Below are 17,994 nucleotides of genomic sequence, written 5' to 3'. Positions count from 1 at the left end.
TGTCCTTAAATCCAATGATTCTTGAGTCATAAGCTGTATTTAGATAGAAAAAGTAAAGTATATAGAGTATAAACAGCCCTAGTTATCAGCAGCAAATTTCTTTCCTTCTCCTTCTCAAAATCCCTCTGCCTATTCTTTCTTCTTAAAGAATTTTTTTCTATTTCTGAATAGATAATACTGAAGATAGATCACATACTGAGGAAATATTGCAAGAAGGAAGACTATGTACTGTGCTCAGAAGAGTGTTTGGTCTATAGATACCCATAAATGTTTGCTAACCTTTGAATGAAATGATTAGACAGCAAAACCCTAGAAGGAGAACACTGACTCCACTCCAACCAATGACTGTCCTCATATTGTCCCTCTGAAGAACATTGGTCCCACAAAGAGACTGCAATTGCCAAGGGATAATTACAGACCTGGTGTGTCCAGGAGAGAGTTATAGAGTGGAAAAACTACACAAAGCCTGACTTTGTAGAGAACTAGCTGAGGGTACTAGAACCTTCTATGAAGACCTTCTGCTAAAGACATAGTTCTTAAAAACTTTATTTTGGATAAATGCAGAGACAAAGAAGAGCACCTGAATCAAGATGTGGCATCAAGTCACAAACCAACCTGCATGAGATACCAAGATACTGACCACAACCACAGAGAGGCTATTATCTTGGACACCTGGTTAAGGTCATCACTTGCTTCTTAGTTGGAACAAAAGGAGACTTAATTATACCCCTTTTATATTTTTTGCTGCTTGTGTATATACATATGTGACCAATTAGATGGATTATAGATTGTAGGCTTACTCTTTCTTTAAAAATCCATTTCTTATTTGCCATAAAGCCATGAGTTAAAGAATGATGTCAGGTATTATATAAAGAAGTTTGGTCTGGATGGGCCCTGTGTGAATCAAATTTCTGAGATCTATGGAGTAGCCAAGAGAGACATCCATCTTTCTTCTACTTACTGTCCTAGGGAAGCTTATTTTTGTTTGGCTGCAGTGCATGTTATCCAAACACAGGCAGTCTTGAGCTAAACTTTTCCAGCTTGCAGCAAAAACTCATGGTAATACGTTCCCTGACACAGATCTGCTTAGTAACAGCCAGATAGGATAAGTATCGTATTGGCCAAGTTTCACAACCTAGTTATATTGGTATAAGGCAATCCTGGAACTGTTGGCCTCCTTTTGAAGTCAGTGTTATGATTTTGCGTTTCAGAGAGACCAACTTGTTGATTGCAGTGGACATTCCTTTTAGTACATATTCCAGGATCATATAACCACCCCCCCTATTGACCGTTCACTCATATGGGGGTCCTAGTTCATTAAGAAACCACATATCAGCCAAGATAGGCACATTTAGAGCCTTTCTTTGTGCAATGGAAATCCAGATTGATAGGATATATCTTCATATCTCTGTCTGCCTGTGTCTATCTACATCTATATTGTCTACATCTCTACCGATTTCTGTGTGTAGAGAGACACTAGCTGGTTTACTTTCTCTCTTTATGCTGGGAAGACATATGCCTTAGAATGTGGGATGGTCATCATTTGCCAATTCCATGCATCAGAGAAGCAGAGGGGGCAGGTCTGCCGAGACAGGAGATAAGGACAGGTCAACATGAGCAGAGATGAAAGATGAGAGGTGGGGAGTTGGGTTAGCATTTAAGTTCCATTCCTACTATCTCCTTACATTTGTACTCCAGGTCTTTTCAATATCTTTCACTTCACTACTTTAGCATTCAGGTTGGTTTTTGTTACTTACAAACAAAAGAGTTGCTGCTTTCTGTCTGTGCAGAATTTTCCCTTTATTCTCTCACTGTTTGTTTCTATTCCTCCCCATTACCCCCAAGTGCTCTGCTTTTTGCACCATCCCCTGAGATTGCAGACCATGGGACATGAATTCAAGAAAGGAAACTGGTATTGTTCTGGGTATCTGCAGCCTCTTTGCATGGAGACTCTACAGCCTGCATGATCACTGTGGTTCCCTTGCTTCAGGATGACCTGTTCCATTGACTTCAGAGCTCTTCTGGAGGAGCACAGAAGTCAATCTTGTCACAACTTGCTTTCTGTATCTATCTTCTTTTTTTTTTTAACATTTTTTTTTTAATAGAGGCATTTTTTTTTTTATTTATTTTATTTTGTTTGTTTGTTTTGTTTTGTTTATACATGCACTGGGTACAGTCAGAAGTGCGGGAGGGTGAGAGAATTCACCAGATCCAGAGCGGGGAGCAGAGCAGGCAGAAGGACCGAAGTACACTGCTGAGGGGAGCAGCGGGTGGCAGGAGAGGTCTGCGCGCCATGTGGGACCCTCCTCCGGTGGCCGGGGCGCAGCCAGGGATCGAACCGGCGCCTCAGAGGCTGCGGGCAGCTTCGCAACCCAGCGCTCAACCGCTGCGCCACTGGGCAGGCCCTGTATCTATCTTCTTGGTGAACCATTAGTGTACCAATTGCTAGGTAGACTGACTAACAATTGGGAAGGTGACGGACATTTCATAGCAAACTTTCCAATGAACACACTTTGGCTGAGGAAGGAAATGACCCAAAAAGAAAAGCAATCATGGATCCTGGAGAAAATTCTGGAATAGGAAGCCAAGTGATAGCACAAGTGGATATCAGAGGTATATAGACCTTCTGCTTCAACTCCTTAAATCTTAATAGCTGGAAAAGGGAAACCAACATTTATTAAGCAAGGTTCAACCACGTGATAGGCACCTAATTTCCCCAATAACCCTGTCATTCAGGTATGGTCCTTGTTGAATAAATGAAGAAATTGAAGATCAATGTGGTCAAAACCTTTTAAATGGTTTTGACCATTGGAAAATGGTCAATGGAGTTATTTCTGAGGTCATCTCACTCTCAAGCTCAAGGTCTAATCATCAGTGACTTGGCTATAATAAGCAACTAGATTCTGTCAGGGCACCCAGACCAGTGCTCTTCACATTTTACCATGCTGCCTTTGTCATGGAGAAATTTGCATGACTGGAGCAGCACCAACCTCAAGCCAAAAAATCAGAGCTCAGCCTAGCAGCCTAAAATCTATTGAAGAGAGAGCAGGTTTTGATAAGGGCTAGAATCCTAGAAGAGGTGGGACAGAGGAAAAGTGATCACAGAGGAAACAGGAACCTAAAAATCTTATTCTGGTTGTCTCACTTATTAGCTGTTACCTTGGACAAATAACTGATTCTGTATCTTGGATCCTCTTGGATATCAGAGAAGGTAACTGGATTGGATAGCAGTCAGTGAATAAGCTCTGGATTTCTCAGGTGATCATGGGGGCCTGAAGCACAAATGGGTCTTTTCCATCATGAGCCCTTAGCCTCAGACATAAACCTTTTCTGGGGACAGAAATCTGGTCATTTGAAAGTCTAAGCAGACGTGAGCACAGGGTACCAGCCAGAGAGATGATTTGGAGTGATGATAGAAGACCCAGCTGCAGTTGGGTTACACAGATGTGCCTCATAGTACTCCAGGGAGACTGTTAGCCTAATATGCCATGCAGATGCAGAGGAGAGGATAAGGGGCATTCCATGAAGCAACTCTTCAGTAAAATGGGTCACGCTATATACTTGGGAAACACTAAGGACTGAGCTGTACAAATGTTCCCTGTACCATACCCAGGGACATGTTCTACAGATGTTCACTTTGGACTGAAGAACACAGCCAAGTCAGGAAGCTCTTGGATTAGAAATAACAATGCATCATTTTGTTTTAAAAGTATAAAACTTCAACAAATATTTGTATTGCACACCATTTGCTGTCTGGCAACTGTCAAGGTATTTGCTGATGTTCCGACACTCCCTAAAGAGTTTTCATGGACTTTAGAATCTCCACTACACACCTTTTCTACTGGTACTCGGGGTGGGGGGGGTTGACCTAATGATTCTAGACTCTATGAGTTGTTACAGACCTGCCTCTAACATTTATAGGTCTTGGGGCTAGATTGTAAATGGAAGTACACAAACCAAAGATTTCCAAATTCTAGAGATAGGTAAAAAGCTGTTAGTTAAAGTATAATCTTTCTTCTTAGCAAATACACTTCCTTAACAAGCTGGGATGTCAGATGTGATGTAGATTTCATCATCTTTTAGAGAAACACAATACACTTTAGTAAAGGCTCTGAGAGGTCTCAAGTAGACCAACTAACAAACAAAAAACACACTGATAAACCTTGATCAACAATTCTGCAAACTAATTCGACAATGGTAATACTAATTCGACAATGGTAATACAAGAAGAGCTGCAGTACAGGGCCAGTGAAGAATTGCCCAGAATGCCCAGAACTGCAACACTTTTCCAATGAGCTCCTGGGGTGACCCTGGTGGCTCTGCACATACTTGCTCTGTTCCCTGTCTGGTCTACCCTTCCTCTGATTATTAAAGATTAATGTAATCATCAGGATGAGCTCAGGTATCCACCCTTTCCATCAGGAAACGCTTAACCCACTGTCCTGTCTCCAGGTGGGGACTGGAAGCCACTCTTTGTTTAGTGCTTTTTACAGTGCTGCCCTGTTAAATGGGTTGCCTCCTCCATTGCATTGTTTATTGTATAAACAACCACCTGGAAAGCTTACTAAAAATGCAGATGCTTTCATCTTACCCTTAACATTCAACTCTAGCTGTGGGGTGTGCATTCAGCAGCCCTCAGCAATGCTCTTGGCTTGATATTCCTGGAATCCCCCTGCGACTAGCTCTGTGAGGATAAGAGCTACTCTACCTCTGTTGATCATGCACAATAAATGTTGAATGAGTAAAATGAAAAAAAGGAATGAATGAAACAACCCCAATTTCCTCCTCTGTGAAATGATGAGGTTGGACTGGATGTGCTCTAAGTTTTCTCTTGGTTAAACGCTCCATAAAGTTCAGGTTATTTACCCGAGATACTGTGTTCCCAGCAGCTTTAATATCAGAGCCATAAACCATACACAAACCCAAGCATGTGAAACTACTAAGGAGACCTGCTGAAGAGGATTTCAGCTAATATTTAACAAAGGATCCAGGATTCAATGAATAGCCACATTTTTGAAACTACCAATTTTATCACAAGCATGAGGTAGAGAGCATATTCTTGTGCCCATGTGAATTCAGTCTCTCTCCCAAGTGTGAGTAGCTGAGAGGCAGTACTGTCAGGCTGACTAACCCTCAAATTTGGGAATCAGGAAACTAAGCTAAGGCATTACAGGAAACCAGGGGCAGAGAAGGTGCTCTGAGGATTGAGCAGCTCTACTGCTGCATGGAGGGGGCACGTTAGCACTATTAGAGCCCCTGACTCCACTCCAACCATTTCTCAGTGGAGTCTTTGAATATAAAATCCCAACTCTCCTTTCCCTGAGAACACTGCAGGTTTTGAGAGGCAGCTCCAGCTTCTCACAGGAGCTATGGCCTGCAGAAAAATGAAGCTTCCCGTTACTTATAACCTCTCAGTATTTCAGAGGAAAAAGTTGGCTCTGGCTGCCAAGATCCAACAAATATTTGGTTAGCTTGGAAAGAATGGGTGCTCATTTTCCAATTTGCACAGATCTCTCTGTGCCCAGTTTCTTTTATTAAAAACTTCAAATCCAGAGATAAAGTTGAATGGCACTCCAGGCTCGAAGCATTCATCTGTATCCCGGGGAGCAGTACCCAGAATCTAAACAAAGAAAACCTTCATCAATAGAACTCATGAATTTGTTCTAGGAACAGGACCCAACGTTGCAAAGGAATAAGGAGAGGGGCTTCTAACTGTGCTTTTCTTTTGGTGAGTATTTCTCGGAAGGACTGTGGAAAATGCTGTCAGTTGACTAGGGTTAATACCCATGGTCCAAGAACAAATCCTGTCTGGTCCTTTTTTTGTCTTTTTTGTATAGCTTTGAAATAAGACTTTAAATAGTTGAAATAATTAATAAATAGTTAAATAGTTGAAAATAGTTGAAAAAATTAAATAGTTGAAAAAATTAAAAGAAGAAAAATATTTCATGACATCTGAAAATTATGTGAAATTCAAATTTGTGCCCATAAATAAAGTTTTATTGGAATGTAGCTATACCCATTGCTAGTATATTATCTATAGCTGCTTTTGAGCAAGAATAGCAGAGTTGAGTGACTGAGACAGCCTAAAATATGTCCTATCTGGTCCTTGTTGAAAGAATTTGCAGATCTCTGGAGCAGGAGATATGATTTGGCCTTCACTGGTATTTCAACTAAAATCTGTAATTGTATATGTGTAAATAATAAAAAGTAAACACCCGATTAACCTAACACATGGGTCAAGAAATAAAACAGTGCTGGTCAGCACTCCAGAAGTCCTCCTGACCAGACTTAATCAGTATCTGGACCTTTGTGATGACCTTGTTCTTGATATTCTTTACATCTCTACCACCTAAACGCTGAAATTGAAATTTTTATGTTTTCAACTAGATGGACACTGTGGGTTTGCTGTATATTTATTCTTCTCAACATAGTTGGGCAGACTCAGCTCTGTTGGTGAGTGCAGTAGTTCTGTCACTGCCTCTGATGGGTGACAATTCACTGTATTACTTTCACACCATTTGTTCATTTGCATTTCATTTGTTCATTCTGCTGTTGATGGAGAGTTGTATCATGTCCAGTTTTTGGCCATTGTGACTAGTAATCTTATGAAGATCTTCCATCTAAACCATTGTTGACTTAAGACTCTCTTGAGAGAGAAGTGAAACTGATGAATCTCAGCGTTACCTCCTTTTAAGGAGCAGAGAAGCTCTTTGTGTTTTTTCAGTAGGCATGATTTCTATATCCAAACCATGACTCAGAAGGGTCTGCTGCCTGCCTCCCAGCACCCTGAAAAGTCAAACAAGGTGCACAGGAGCCATCATGCATTTTGCTTTGTATCTTCTCTTAACATAATTCACAAGTCTTAAAAGATGTAGCAAGAAAACAGCTGATGTTCTAAGAATGATCCTTGTGATAACATGGTATCTTTTGAATTCATGTGCTTGATTAACAAGCCAGCCAGTTACGAGAGTGTCCTGACCGCCCTCACCTCCCCTGGTGCAAGGGAGCTGAGCAAGGAAGTTCATCACGGCTGATAACTGGTCAGCTGGCCCTCTTTAGAGTAGAGCGCATACTATAGGGGACCAGGGAAATGGTAACTGCTTTCTCCTTTGGGAAATTAGACAACTTCAAAGGTTCTGGTTCAGCTCACAAGAAGCTGATGCTCCTTTTTCTCTACAGGGTTTTAGGAAACAGGGCAGAAAGGACCACTTCTCCAATGCCCAGCCTGCTGAAACCCCATCACCTGGAAGACTAAATATTAGAGGCATTTCTGCAGCATGATGTAGCACACACTGAAAAGGCACAAATAAACCCCAAACCCTAGCACACATTTATCCAGTTTGTGAAGCGGATTAATAGAATAACCAATAAAACATGTATAAAAGCTTTAATTAAATCTGATGAAATAAAACTTCATGTTTTATTTATGGACACTCCCAACATGTAAAGGATTCAGGGACACATTCATTTTTACTGCCATTTCGTCCTCATATCTATAATTAAATCCAGGCTGCAGCTCTGGCCCAAAGCAATGCGGCATTTTAAAGCTGGCCTTAGACATTCCCTCCCCCACCCCCATCTGCTTTTAATTATAATTACCATCCCAATATTCAGGAGGCTGATGGTAAAACAAAACAAAATAATAAAACAAACAAACAAACAAAAAGCGGTTGTTGCCATTGTGTTTTAAAACAACATGCTAAAGGAGGATTTCAGGCAGGCGGGTGTATCCTCTAGTTCCAGTTTTATTCTGTACCAAGTGCACAATCCCTTCATTTTACTTTTGACATAAAAAAAGGACTTCATGAAACAAGACAAAATAACTTATGATTATATGAAACATAACTGTGACAAATCACAAAACTATACATATTAATAGAAAAAAAAGTGTACCTAATTCTTTAAAAGATTTATGACAATAAGCACCAGATGTGCCCCTAGAGTAAAATCGGCCCCATATCCAGTATGATATATGCAGTTCATTTCTCTACGTGAGTATATATAACTATGTACAAGAGTCTGTGTGATTTATGGAAAACAGATTTCCACTTTTTTCCCCCAAAGTGCTTTATGTCAGCAACATTACACAGGATGCTTTGCTGTCTATACAAAAGGAATCTCTTCTTTTTTACACTAGCCATTTCTCCAATGAGTGGTTTTCTTTTTCTTTTTTTGCTTTATTCATTGCAAAAAAAAAAAAAAAAGTGACTGCAGATATTCCACACCACCAACAAAAAGTGCCATTAAAAAATGTTGTTATAAAATGACGTGGTCAAAACTGTCAAATAAAACACCAAATAATTAAATTGAACATTTACAACCACTATCCCAATACTTCAAGGCAACTGTAAAGTCAAGGTTCTCAGATAGGGGCATTGAACCTCTGTCCTAGTACACTAATGTGCTTGACATCAGAGGATTCAAAAAACAACAGAACAGCACTCTGTTATCAGCAGAAACTGTGCTGTGATCCACTGAAGACCTTTTGCCCACTTTAGAATCACCTATGTAATTTGGGGGAGACACAGGAGAAGGGAGATACCCCACAGGAATAGTAAATATTTAAATAATATTTAACAGCTAATCAGTGGCTAAATTACAACTGACATTTTCATGCAGTCCCTTTAGGGAATTAAGACAATGCAGCAAATAAAATGTCTCTAGGCACACTGATTTTTTTTTTTTTTAATGGAATAGGATAATTGGCTTTGGGGTGTATTTTCACAAGCACCAGATTATTTTTTTTTTAAAGGGGAATGACAATCTACGTTTGGATGTTTATGAAAATACCATATCAAGACTAAAAAGGCTAGGAAATGGCAGGGAATGATTATTTGAGGTTTCCACTTTTATTGCTACAAACATAATCATGGAAAGCATATATAAATGTTCTGCAATGTGAAAGCAAGCAAGGGACAGGTCAGGGGAGATCCTGGAATCGAAAGACAGCATGTGTACTCTAGAAAGAACTTGAGTGTGTCATGTCCTGAAGCCCTCAGCTCAAATTTGCATCAGGATACACTGAGGGGTAGGAGAGGGTTTGTGATGTTCCACTGCACTGGGTCCTGTTTCTTACACACTTGCTCTGCTAACATGAATGCCCCTCAGGGGCCAGCCTGAATTCCTGCTGAGGAAGATGGCCTTGTAGGAAGGTGGCCAATACCTCCTATCTTCCTTTATCTACCCTGAGGAAAGGGAGGGTAGGGTCACTGTGACAGGCCACATTATGACCAGAAACTGACACATCACCATCTCCTCCAGCCTAAGAGCAGCCAAAGAGGGAAAGGACATCCATAGTTTCTGAGACTCAGTTTCTGGGCTTTCTCCTTCCTCCTTTCCACTTTGAATTAATAAAGCCAGAAGGCAGGACTGACAACATCAACTTAACAGCAACCTTACCTTTTCATCTTTTTCCTCCTCATCACACAAATGAAATGTGTTTTTAGTTCCTTGTAAAGGCTTCGGTATTTAAGACTGGATAGACTGTCTCTAAAGATATGAGAGATTTCCTTTCTTTCCAGGGTATGAAAAAGGACAATACGAGGGATGCCAGTGTTAACATGCATGTGTCCTTGTTTAGGTCAAGTGACAGGACCCACACAAAGTCTGCAAGAAGGGTGGGACTTTACATGCAGTTTGGCAGCTCATTTGGGAAAGATACCTGTCATGTATCTTTTCGTAAAGCGAGCAGATTTTGGTAAAATGAACAACTCATTTCTTTTGCAGACTTGAATGTCTTTTCTCAGGTCAGAGCCCACTAGTCAGAGAAACTAGGTTGATGCAGTGCATTGTAAAAGAGGAACCCACACTTGGGTCTTTCTTCACCTTATTCTAGTGCATGTTGGAATGAAGTCCAGAAACAGGCCCGACACTACTGACTGCAGCCAGACGGGAAGGACTCGTTTGTCAGGATACAAACTGTCACTGGATCCCAAGTCTGACACCAAGCTGTTTAATTGTCTTGTTGAAAATTATAATTATTTCAGTTTGACAAATAGCCTTGTTTCTTTTTTGTTCAGAAAAGATTTTTAAAGAGAGAAAAGAAACCATGAAATATGACAGTACCAGAAGGTCAGCATTTACTGGCTGTCTTTGGGATCTGGGTAATTTTTGCAGCCCGTTTCAAAGGACTCAGGAGATTTTGAATAGTGTTGCACAGGTGTCACAGAAAATGGCTTCCTATTCAGGTGACATTCAATGGCCAAATGCTCTGAAAATTCCAGGCCCTCAAACCAGAGTTTCAGAAGAAAGGTTACCTTCTTCTGCCATCTTTCCAGAACTGTTTCCTCTACCTGCCTCAGGTCAGACCTTGCCAATAGTGGATGATCAGGCAACGGTGCACAGTGGGCAAGTCTAAACCACAATCAGGAAGAGGGTAAAAACAATGCAAAAAAGGGCAAGGCAAAGTGTAAAGGAGAGACAGACAGACAGAATGGATGGATATCCTAAAGGAAAGTGAGGCTGTGCAAAATAACCGGACACTGGGCATCTCTAATTTGGTTCTCCAAGAGAAGCCAGGAACATGACTCAGTATGTCTCTGTTTTCACATCTTCCAGCATGTCTCTGGGCAGAGCACCAGAGAGGAGAAGATGGGTGAGCCAGTCAGGTAACCTTTTCATCTGAATAAGGTCTTCGAGGTGGAATTGCTGAACAGTCAACCACAAGGGTTTCTGCGGCAGCACAGGGAAGGGGTGTGTCCACCCATTTCCATCAGGTAGGCTTTGCTAAATGCAAAAGTAACATTCCAGGGTTGTTCACAGGTGCTGCGAGGGTTCAGGGTCAGGCAGAATTACAGCTGTGCTGAAATGTATGTAGCTGGGGAGATTAAAATAATGTGTATCCAAAGGACAGAACTCTAAATATTTTTTTTTCCTTTTAAAGTAGGTGTAAATAACAAGTCTTCAAGATGAAAAAAAAATAAGATAGTTTCTGGACCATAAAACAAGTTGTAGTTCCTTTCAAGGGCCGTGCTTGACAGAACCTTCTTATTTCGCTTTTGGAGAAACAAAGAAAGCAACTGGCAGCATGGGGATATCTAAGAGCAGAGAGGCAGCCAGCTCGCTGGAATGCCAGGCTGTGTTGGGTAACCCAAGTTTCTCTGAGAGTTGAGTCCATGCTGTGCCTTGGATGTGGATTATTTTCCTTGTTGTGCCTGGCACTGCCTGGACCATTACTGAGGAAGAAGAGCACCGGGTTCACTGTGCTCCTAGAAATTTGGGTTGTGTTTCTCTATTTGGGATAGTTTCAGCAAGGGTGACCCCCTAACTACATTTTCACATGCACATCATTTCACTGGTGTCCTTTCAGGGTTGACAGCCAGGATGTAACAGGTATCCGGTAGAGTGATGCTTTACAAACCCTTATGAAAAGACAGTCTTGCTAGTCGCCTGGTCCAGCAAACCCAGAGAAGAAGGAACCACTGAAAACATTGCTGCAAAGCCGAGCTCGGACCATCCAGTCCAGCCTTCCAAAGAGATACTGTGACTTTGCAGTTTCCGCTGATTCAATTGACATCTTTTTTCATATAATCTATGAAAGTATGAAAACAAAAGGTGGCAAGCAATAAAAAGGTTCTTGATGCCAGTGGTAGTGGAGATCAGGATGCTTTTTAGCCTTCAGTATAAACAGAGGAGAGCTGGCTAGGACAACGGTCCACAGCACTGATCTGTAAGAACGTGGCATCTTCAGGCCCACTGCGAATAGGCTCACCAAAGAGGCTTGAGGAACCCGAAGGCAGATCATACACTGGAAGAGAATGAACACAGAAAGTCAATAACGTCAATAATGCAGTCAATAATGCCTAGTCACACCCACCCGGAAGTGTAGCTAATGCTGATTGGGGGCTAAGGAGGAAACCATGATGAGCTATGGACTTCAATGTGACCTTCAGATAGGAACCTTGGTTGGGGAAGAGGGTGACTTAGCGGTGGATGTCAAAATAAGTCTTGACACAAAATATGGGCTAGGCTGCAATAAAAGTAAAATGTTTAAAGTGAAATAAAAGTAAAGGATGAGACTGGCCTCAAAAAGGAGATAATAAAGAATTATAAAAAAGAATAGATTCTCACAGATGGAGAAGGAAAGAAAGTTCCAGAAGCAGCAAAGAAAGAACAAAAATAGAGAGGAGGGGGTATATAAGGCTAAGTGTGGTAACAAAGCTCAGATGCAGACTATGTAGGGAGACATATATGAGGGAAGGTCTGGAGAATATGATCTGGCCTAATTCATGAGAGCTTTGAATATCATGTCAAGAAGAGTAGGCTTTTTTCTCTAGGTAACTGAAAATTATATGTCATATGAGCAGGGAAGTGGTTTATTTCAGCCTTCATTTTTTGAAAGGCAATGTTCATGCTAGCTTGGAAGGCAGGATGACACAGATAAGTTGTCTCAGCGAGACTTGTTGGAAGGCTGCTGTCATAGTCTGGGAGATACATAATGGCTTCTGAAGTGGTGTGGTATAAGTGAGGCTGGAGTAGGGCAGGAGAGAAAAATGAAGTTCAGAGACATCTCAGTGGTAGGTTCAAGAGCATTTGATACAACCATGTGCTGGATCAAGCCTAGACCAGTTTTCTCACAGGAAATCCACTTGTTCTCATCTCTCAGCCTGCCTGAGTTTCTAAGTCACAGACACCAATGCACCTGTAATGCCCGAGTGAGTTGAGAAGGCTCTGTGGAAAACATCAAAGCCAGCCTGGCCCATGGATGTGGGGACCAAGCAGTCTTCAAAGGCAGGTACCACGCTGCAGGAACTGCTGGGCGGCATGGTTCTCTGGGAGTCCGGGTAATGGGGGGGACACAATGTCTGCAGCTGTCCATAAAATCCTGAAATACAAGCACTGTGTTGAGCTTCTTCAGGGCACAAGTTCTGAGGATCATACCAATCCAGCTGGACCCTCACGCAGCCTGGCTTCACGTGACAAAACCATTGAACTTTTTAAAGCTCACCTATAAAGCCTGAGAAAGCATTTAGAAACACTCTATTTTGGCAGAAGGTCATCTACCTTCAGGGGCTTCCAAAGCTTGTTGACTCTACATTTTTACTTCCTGTTCTAGGACCTGAAGCTGAAGAGCTTCTCATCTTCCCTAGACTCTCCAAGAGTCCTAGACACTGAAGGCCTGGCTTTCAGAGGACATTTCTATTCTAGGTCCTTTCAGATTTCGAGGGCATCTTCCTTCATTTCCTTTATCTCATAGTCTATTCTATTTTATATTTGGTTAAAAATCTGAAAAAAGGCTCAAAATAAGGCCCACCTTTTAAAAACGCAGAATCTATCCAGCCATCTGTTCTTCTAACAGATAAATTCAAACACATTTATAGCTTCCTCTTATTTTGATAGAAAAAATACATAATATCCCAAAGTTGGATATACTACAGTTTACTATTATTACTGATTTTTTATAATTGAGATAACCTTGGCTTACATTGTCTTTTATATTTTGGAAGTATAGGTTCCTCCTCTTCTGGTGCTGTTACCACAGGGCTATCACCACGCCTAGTCCACCACCATAGTCTACTGTGCTGCCTCCCCATTTTGTGCTTGCCGTTTTCCCTGCCCCTCCTCTTCTTCATGTCTCATTTCTACGGTATGCTTTCAAGGGCTAGTTTCTGAGTTTGACTTTACCTGACCCTTTGGTTTCTCTGGATTGCAATATAAGTGACACCATCTGGTATTTGCCTTTCTCCTTCAGACTGACTTCAATTGGCTATTATTATTAAGTTTTGCAGTAAATGGGAAAACTGGAAGTGGATAAATAATAAAATAAGGACATAGAGGAAAGATTTATTTTTTTAAAGATTTATTTATTTATACAAGAACTGGGGTACAGGCCAGATGTGCGGGAGGGTGAGAGGATTCACCAGAGTCAGAGCGGGGAACAGAACAGGCAGACTGACGAAATACACTGCTGAGGGGAGCAGCAGGCAAGACAGGAGAGGTCTGCTTGCCATGTGAGTATCTCCACGGCCGTCAGGGATTGAACTGGCACTGCAGAGGCTGCGGACAGCTTCACAGCGCTGTGCTCAACTGCCTGAGCCACTAGGGAGGCCCAGAAAGATTTATTAATATTTAAAAATGATCACCAATATTTTGCTAATCTTATCTCATTTATCTCTCTCTCTTTCAATTTTTTTTTCATTTAATGGAATTTTCCTTGGGGTCCTATGTGTTCTTTTTCTATGATCCTGCACACCTTTATGCCACTTTTCTTTCTTCCTTTTTGATACATTTAAGCCAATGGATTATTTCCGTCTAGTATAATATAATTTCAAAATACAATAAAGAAATCTTCACTTGCTACTTTATTGAAGGGAGCGCTGTAGCTCTTCTGCAATCTCTCTCCATTTCATTGTGTCTGTTTTCTCAACTGTAAAATGTGAATGCTATTATCTATTTCATTGAGCTATTGTGAAGATCAAGTGAGTTACTGGATATGGAAGTACATACATAACATTGTAAAGTGCTTTATACATGTCAGTTGTCATTGATGTCACTACTCTGTTTCTGGAGGGGAAAAAGGTGGGGGGTTAGTAGAGGAAGTGCCCCAGGGCTCCTTCCATAAACATTACATGATGGAGAAAAAAAACTAGTTCATGGACTTTGGGTCCCTGTACTAACTCCATGAAAACTGTTTCTTTTTAGGACTGGAAGGTTTTTATGGTCCCTGTACTAACTCCATGAAAATGGTTTCTTTTTAGGACTGGAAGGTTTTTATGTCTGATTAAAGAAACTTGCCACCATCAGCAGGTAGGGAAGAGCTATTTGGGTTCTTTTTAACTGTCTGTAAGTACAATCATATATATCCCATCTTGTTTCTGATCAGTACCCTCAAGGTAGCCTATGTTACTTCACAGATTACCCTCATTGGATAATCTGCTGTTTTATTGTTGTGTGAAACTAATGAATGTATGCTTTCCTGTTCATAAAGACACAGTCTGGCCCGCTAGAGTTTATGATCCAAGTATTGATGTAGATTTATGCACAGAGCACACTCAATAGAAAACAAAATAATAATATTCTTTGTAAGTGAACAATAGTATGTTTTATACCGAACCAAGAAAAATATCCATATAAGGTTTGGGAGAAAGATTAACTAATACACTAGAAAATGCCTAAGGAAATTCCAGTCAAACAGAAGAAGAAAGAACAGAAAATTACTGGGTTTTTTCCCCCTTTACCCTTAAAGGCTTTTGCATAACTTTAGTAGACAGATAGGTAAAGGATATAAACAGACCACTCAAATGCTCATATAATTGATCAATGCATATGGACAAAGTGTCAATTGTCTTGTCATTAAGAAGTGAAAATTAAGACAACAATAAAATACCATAGTCTACCTGTTAGTTACCTATTAGTTAAGATTTCTAAAAATCATCAGAGTGCTGGAGTGAGAATGTTGAAGAAGGTTATTCTAGACAGTGTTGCAGACATTAAAAAAAAAAAAGTACAAACTTTTGGGAAAACAATTTGACAACCTATATTTAAAATCCTAAAACTATCCATATTTTGGATATGGGGATTTCACTTCCAAGATTATATCCCAAAGTACATTCCAACAGAAGAAATTCTGCACACAGTCATCACAGTGGAAGATGCCTTAGTAGAAAACCGAAGAGCCCAATGGCCAACCATAGAGAATAGTTAAGTAAATAGTAGTACATTTACATTATGGGAATACTAAATAGCCATTAAAACAATATATATAAGGAGTTTTTAATAATATGTAAAGGCCAGTATTACGTCATTTGAAAATAAAGCAAAATAAAAAACTCAATCTGGTGTCTAATTATGTGCAATCCTATGTATAGGATTGGTCACAAATTCTCTGGAGACAAATTGCCTGGGTTCAAATTCTAGCTTAACCATTTACTGACGGTGTATCATGGTCAATTACTATAGCATGACAATGGGCCAGTTTTCTGATTTGTAAAATGGAATTAAAAGTAGTATTGACTCCTCACTGAACCTTTAGAAAATTAAATGAATCAATATTTACATATTATATAATTTGACAATATAATTAGTTATATAATTTTATATATTTAATATGATTTATATTTACTAAGTGAGTAAAATAAAAAAGTGAAAATATTTTTATAATAATATAGTCCTTAAAAATACATGGGACAGGGTCTCCCTGGTGGCACAGGCGGTTGAGCACTGCACTGTGAAGATGTCCGCAATCCTGGCTGCCCACAGATAAACCTACATGGCACAGCAGACCTCTCCTGTCTTACCCACTGCTCCCCTCAGCAGTGTATTTCAGTCAGTCTGCCTGTTTTGTTCCCCACTCTGTCTCTGGTGAATCCTCTCACCCTCCCACATATCTGGCCTATACTCCGGTTCTCGTATAAATAAATAAGTCTTAAAAAAATACACGGGACATTCTATGGGGACTCAATCTGAGGGGGTGGGAGGAAGCAAATATTGTTTAAAAATAAAATAATAATTTAAAAAATTAATTTAAAAAAACTAAGGCAGTAGAAAATTAAAAAAAAAAAATACACCAAGTTCTCCACATAGGTGAAATCCTCTGGAAAACTCTTGGAATCTCTGGAGATCTAAGCTATATCCCTCTTGTCCATGCTGGTTTCTAGATGCTGGGTTAATTAATACATACTCTAATTTTTTCATTTATCTAAACTTTTTGCTCAAAACAGCAACAAGTTTGAATGGATGGAAGGAACCTGGGATGTGTAGTTTCATAGTTTGGGAGATTCCTTTGTCTGATTTTGACTTTCCTCCTGGCATACCCATCAGGAGGAAAACATCACCATGAGTCATCATTGGTTTATTAAAATGTAATATCTCCTTACTAAGAAAATTGCTAGTTTATACCCTTCCCATGGTGGCTCTGCTCAACTTTGTCCCCCATAAATTTTCTGATAGCATTCCTCAGTCTAATAATGCCCTTCTAGGAACAAAAGACGATATTGCCACAACTCCCCAGATGAGACCATTAATGATCAGGTATGTCAGGTGCAGTGATAAAGACTTTATTAGCTTTCTGTGACAACCAATTCATTCTCTCACAACTTCTCTCAGGATTCTAAAGGAGAGTAGAAATGTCAGTTGGCTGCAATCCACAATTCAGTGTTATGAAGTATAAAAGTATAAAAGTTTGTGATACAATGAAACATACCCAGTAAAGTTAAACATTAAACCCAACATTCTGGTTCCATCTTGCAGATCCCCTAACCATCTGGTGTGAGTAAGAAGGCAGAGTGGACCGTAATTCCTGCCTGTGGGTTTCTTGGCTAAAGTGAGAAACAGTTGAACCAGAATGGCCCCACAAGCATGCTTTATCACTCTCACAGCCAACTCAGGGAAAGAAAACCCTCTTTATTCAATCTCTACCTCCAAGAAGCCAATTACTACAGATGCCAAATACACTGGTGTGGATGGCTGTGGTTATTCAAATCAAAGAGCTCTACCATAACCTCTTCCCAGTACTATTTCCACAAAACTAATGAATTTTTAAAAAAATTCCACTATGGTCTTGCCACACACATAAATGTAGAGAAAGCCTAACTCATTTTCTGATGAATGACTTCTGTATTCCAGCTGTTGGATCTCATATAGTAAGTCTGGAAGGAACACTACCTCTTGGACCCAAAGCAAAATGAAGCAAGATGTTAACACATTTTGTGGGCATAAAACATAACAGGAATGGCAAGGTCAGGCAATTTGTCAGTCAATCAGTAAGTCCAAGATAGTTAAGGTGCGGTTGGAGAGACCAAAGAAAAAGAATACCTAACTCTGTAGGATTGACAATGCAGCTGAAAGAAGAACACATACATCTATAACAGCAGAAGAATATACATATAAGCTTGTGTTGGCAATAAGTGTCAATTGTCAAACCTAGTCATGAAATCACCCCTCTCATGTTTTGGAAGTTATTTTATCTCCAAAACTGAAGGCAGCTGAATGGAATTTGCAGATAAACTTCTACCTAAATCATAGCTTCTAAAGGTTAAGGATGATCATTTCACCTTT

General features: G+C 40.2%; 1 protein-coding gene across 6 annotated transcripts in view; it reads right to left on the bottom strand.

The window, feature by feature from the left end:
* Positions 1-17,994, bottom strand: part of GLIS3 (GLIS family zinc finger 3) — a 654,971-nt gene that overhangs the window by 86,921 nt on the left and 550,056 nt on the right. For 5 of the 6 annotated variants that reach the window (XM_054689181.1, XM_054689184.1, XM_054689182.1 and 2 more), the window contains 2 exons: positions 12,641-12,823; positions 7,434-11,746 (listed from right to left, as the gene is read on the bottom strand). In XM_054689181.1, the coding sequence (XP_054545156.1) occupies positions 11,610-11,746; positions 12,641-12,823 (320 nt within the window). In that variant the 3' untranslated portion in view covers positions 7,434-11,609. Of the gene's footprint in view, positions 1-7,433; positions 11,747-12,640; positions 12,824-17,994 lie in introns of those variants that run through there. The other variant, XR_008549586.1, reaches the window with a different exon arrangement.

The sequence above is a fragment of the Talpa occidentalis genome, unplaced genomic scaffold, assembly GCF_014898055.3.
Source record: "Talpa occidentalis isolate TD23 unplaced genomic scaffold, MPIMG_talOcc4v2.1 talOcc4.7, whole genome shotgun sequence".
Lineage (NCBI taxonomy): Eukaryota > Metazoa > Chordata > Mammalia > Eulipotyphla > Talpidae > Talpa > Talpa occidentalis.
Note: the sequence above shows the minus strand (reverse complement) of the source record. Positions and strands in the feature narration are given on the sequence as shown.